The sequence below is a fragment of the Palaemon carinicauda genome, chromosome 34, assembly GCF_036898095.1.
Source record: "Palaemon carinicauda isolate YSFRI2023 chromosome 34, ASM3689809v2, whole genome shotgun sequence".
Classification (NCBI taxonomy): domain Eukaryota; kingdom Metazoa; phylum Arthropoda; class Malacostraca; order Decapoda; family Palaemonidae; genus Palaemon; species Palaemon carinicauda.
The window spans coordinates 19,834,100-19,839,099 of record NC_090758.1 but is presented as its reverse complement, the minus strand read 5'-3'; the positions used below and the strand labels follow the sequence as shown (position 1 = coordinate 19,839,099).

At 34.1% G+C, this 5,000-nt stretch overlaps 1 protein-coding gene across 1 annotated transcript in view; it reads left to right on the top strand.

Annotated features, from left to right (window-relative positions):
- Positions 1–5,000, top strand: part of LOC137627105 (receptor-type tyrosine-protein phosphatase F-like) — a 10,860-nt gene that overhangs the window by 4,384 nt on the left and 1,476 nt on the right. Inside the window, exons 3-7 of the mRNA XM_068358133.1 lie at positions 777–928; positions 1,704–1,833; positions 2,514–2,613; positions 3,258–3,472; positions 4,356–4,649. Coding sequence (XP_068214234.1) covers positions 777–928; positions 1,704–1,833; positions 2,514–2,613; positions 3,258–3,472; positions 4,356–4,649 — 891 coding nt within the window. The remainder of the gene's footprint in view (positions 1–776; positions 929–1,703; positions 1,834–2,513; positions 2,614–3,257; positions 3,473–4,355; positions 4,650–5,000) is intronic.

Sequence of the window (5,000 nt, the reverse complement as noted above, 5' to 3'; positions counted from 1 at the left end):
TCACTATTACCTCTTAGCCAGTTTTTCCTAAGTCCTCTCTGCTCCCTTCTCCTCATCCTGCTATGTCAATCTGGTCACTCTGATCATGTCGTTAACTATTAAGGCATATACTTCTTTTTATCATTTTGGCGATCAATCAGTTCTTACATTTGGAGCTACTCTAACAATACAACTAATGTTCCTCTTCTTCCTGGTCATATACTGTAATTAAAGATTACTTATAGAGGCCAAATGTATAGGACATGTAATCATGAATGTCCTATCCATTGGCCATATAGAATTAAGACCAATACCCAACTCGGGAGAGTCATACAAAGGTTGCTGATGACTTAACAGTTAGACATATTTTTACTTCCAAACTCCCTGGGTAGTCCCTACCTTATTAGGATAGTAAGGTTAATTATAATCATAAAAACTACCAGTCTTCAAGGCCCCTAGGCTACCAAAACCCTACCTGATAGGCAATATTAACTAATTAACTAATTTGTCCTTATTTTAGTTTATCTGTCAACCAATACAAGACCACATCTTCAACCTACCCAGTGTATTTTTTTTTTTTTATAGTTAAGCCACTTCCTAGTGACTGAACTACACGTCAACGAAAACCATCTTAATTGTCAGTATCAATTTTAGCCAAATATATATTCTTCTTGCCTCAAAGAATCTGATTTGCCAATCAAAATATTCACCTTAACCTCTGCCCGTGAGCAAATTTACTCAAAGCCTTTTCTTTTATCAACTCATTACGTCAGCCTTTTCATCTTTACTCTTTCCAGTGCCTGGTTCACCAATCAACTTGAATGTAGAGGGAACAGGTGAAGGCGATACTACTATCTCGTGGGATATCCCAACTGAAAATCCTCAGTGTATAGAAGAGTACCAAATATGCATGAGGCTTGAAGGAGAAACAGATCAGGAGTGTTTCAATGTGAGTTTGTCTTGCAGATCTTTGCCATTTATTAAGTAAATTGGAACCAATTTTTTATCATTTTTCATTCGTTTAATTATTCATATTTTTTTTACTGATGTAAATATTTCAGTCAGATGTGTCATAGCATAAAAATGTAGCAATAGTTGCGTTTTGGTTGCCCATTTACTATGTTATATTTCGTTGTTGTAGATTACTTTGCCATTAAGGCCAGACAAGGTTTGTTGCCCTTGAATTTCTTATAAGTGGAGCACTTTAACTAATAAACTTTGGAGTTATATTGCTTCATTCATAAACTGTTCTCTTTATTCTTTACTATCTGCATTCAAACTTTGCCTCAAGACTAAGCATATTAGAGGGGATTTAAGTTAATGTTTTATTTGTTACCCCTAATTTGTGTGTTTGTAATAACCTTACTTATCATTGATTCAAAGTTTTTAAAAATCTAAAAAATGTATTAACTTTATTTAATTAGAATATACAAGATCAAAATATCCATAGTCTGATCAATCTATATCCTCCATATGTATTTCACAGAATCTCTCATACACATTCCACAGAAATACATTTATTCCAAACAAGAGTAACCTAACATACAATAATTGTGCTCATATAATCAAGCTTTCCCTAAAATGAATGACGAAATTTTCTTTAATCCATCCTAAATTCCTTTACCGAACCTAGAAATTCTGAGCCTTATAATAGTATCGTCTCTGTCCAGGGGGTCATATATAACCTCCATGATACACTTATTTAAGAATATTCAATTCAACAGACAACTGAGACCACCGAGACACTTGACATGTTACAGCTGTGCAGCCACTACTTCTTCACTGTAAAGGGGCTTACCCATATTGGAGGTCTAGGTGAAGAGTCAGCGATCGAATTAAAGACAGTCGATGGAGGTATGCCACAAGCGGAAGCTTTCCAATGTATATCATATTTTGCATAAACATTCAGGAATTAAAATAACTTGCTGCTTCAAGGTTCGCAGAGCGTTTGTAGTTTGTTAGGGCAGACTGAAATACCGCATTTTACAAGGGGAAACAGACTCGAGAACATCATCTAACCTAAGGTTTCCCAACCTAACCTAACATAGGAGTTGTATTGTTACCTACACACCTATCGTGGGGTAGGCTACACCCCCCTGGGACCCGCCTTAGACTAACATGTTATTAGCATACCGTATCACAACAAAGTACATTCACCACAGGCCCTCTTAATAAATCTTACTGTTCCACTTTGGCTGAGATAGCAAATATTTGAATTTAATATCAGTACATAACAAGGTCACTCCAAGTTTTCATTATTATCAGCTATTCCTTATGTAAACACTTCTTCAATAAAATTACTGGGCTTATCTGCTTACCAGACTCTACAGAATATAGTGTCTGTATTTTTTGCATTAATATAGATTTGATATTATGTTGGCGACGGTTATGCAAACTTCAGACTATTGTAAAATAAGGATTAATAATTAATTTAGTATTCAAGTTATATTTTGAACGTAGAAAAATTAATTAAATTTTCAAATAGTCTTTAACAGAAGGAGCATACCATATTTTTCTTGTTTTTATTTTACTAGTCCCTGGAGAGCCCCAGGATCTCCAAGTAAAGGAATGGGGACCAGACTCTGTGACTGTCACTTTCCACGATCCGTTAATCAACCCACTCTGCGTCGAAATGTAAGTGAAGTCAAACTCTGATATTGCAGGTACTTATCAAGGATTTAATATACTTATATGAATATCCCTATAGATGACTTTTAACTATTTAATCTACTTCACTTGAAGTATCTCTCAAGCCAATATAGATAACCTTATAGGAGACTTTTAGTTATATGGCTGTAAAAAACTGAAAAGAAGAGCTCATGATAATAGCTCTAATTTGAGCATCAGTAATATAAGGAAAATACAGACTATTGGAAAATGTTGCTAGCTTTTGGTCCCCTATCCAAAAACTAATTAGGCCCAATATTTTTCAAATCTGCTGATCATTTTCTATCTATTCAACGACTGATCAGACTCAATGTTGTTTTAAGTCAATGATCAAATAACTAGTGTAGCTGACCAGAACTGGTAAGGTGTAATTACAAACTACCTCTTTTATATAATTTATTATTAGGACATATAAAAACTCTGCCTAGTCGAAGAAGCGAAAGACACCAATAGCCTTGTCTATGATAGAAAAGTATTAACAAGATTGTTATTATTTATCAGATATACAGTATATGTATACATTCATTAACCAATGTATTTTTATCATCATCCATCCCTTCAGTTAAAACTTTGCATCCAGTAATTCTGAAATGCTGCTGATGCCTTTTCAGATTTGCCTTCACCTGGCACGAACACACTTACCTCACCCAAAGCCGCAGCATCAGCAGCACCCATGTTTCCAAAGGCCATAGATGTGACCCTATTTGCGAGAATACCATAGCTCCTCTCCCTCCTTGTAGGAATGTCACCATAGCTGTGTCTGCCAGTAATTCTGTTGGCATAGAAGGGACCGCAGCGTCCGTTGAGACCTCCACAGAAGATCTGGGTCTGTTAGATTCATTCATGTTTTAGTTTTGTCAATTCTCATATTTACTAGATTATAGCTATTCTGTCGTTGTCAATCTATCTATCTATCTACAGTATCTAAATATGTATCTATCTATCTACCCATATATATATATATATATATATATATATATATATATATATATATATATATATATATATATATATATATATATATATATATATATATATATGTATGTATATATATGTATATATATATATATATATATATATATATATATATATATATATATATATATATATATATATATATATATACATACATATATATACATATATATATATATATATATATATATATATATATATATATATTTGCAGTTAAAAATCATTTTGGTATCTTTTTCATAGTAGGTAGAATGCCATTTAAAAGTTTCTATGAAAAGTTGAATAAAATTATAAGTTAAGAAACAAACAATTAATGTTCTATAGATAAAATCAGGCTACAGAATTTTGCAAAATATCTTGCTAACATTTCACGTTTCCTCGGACCAGAATGAAGAAAGAAAGGTAGTGAAATCTACACTTACTTTTGCTAATGCAATTTATTTGAAAAGTCTTATTTTATCTTAGTTTCTCAACCTTTGTTGTATATGCTGATATCAAACCTTTTTACCGGGTCATCAAAACACATCAAGTGGGGAACTAGTTATATGTCGCTTGTAAAATAACATTAATGATTCTTGAAATATAACTATGTGTGCCTCAGCTTCAGAACATTTTAAAAGAAGGGTTTTGATATATCATCCCCTGTATTTCTTAATGTATTTCTTCAAAATCATTACTACCAATATCATAAAGAAATAACAAGGTTGAAAACCATCTCATTTTTAAAACTGCAGATCCTTTGCCACCCTCGTCTGTTGATGCTGAACCCATTGACCCCACAACCATCCAGGTCAGTTGGAATGGAAATCCTGGGGACACGTGTGCCTTCGACGCTGAAGTTTGCTGGGTCGATGAAGTCGTCTTTGACGAGCAGTGCCAGATCGTCAGTGTTGATCGAGATGGAAGTGGGATCTATGACATCAATGGTGTACTTCCTTGTACTGAGTATGAGATAACTGTTGTTTTCAAATCACCTCTTGGAAAGGAAAGCGACTTAACGCGACTAGTCCAGTCCACTACAGATATTGGTGAGTCTGGTAGATTGTTAGTTTTTCCCCAAAACAAATCTAGTCCAGTTAAAATATTGGTGAGTCCAGTGAATGTTATTTTTGCCCCCCCCCCTCTCCCCCCCCCCCCCCAAAAAAAAAGATCCAGTCTAGTACAAATATTGGTGAGTCTAATTTAATTTTAGTTTTTGCCCAAAAACAAACCCAGTTCAGCACATATATTGGTGAGTCTGATGAAATGTTAGTTTATGCCCAAAAACTAATCCAGACCACTGCAGATGTTGATAAGTCTGGCTGAATCTGAGTTCTTTTTGCCCAAATTCAAATCCAGTCCAATACAGATATTACTGATACAGGTGGAAAACTAGTTCT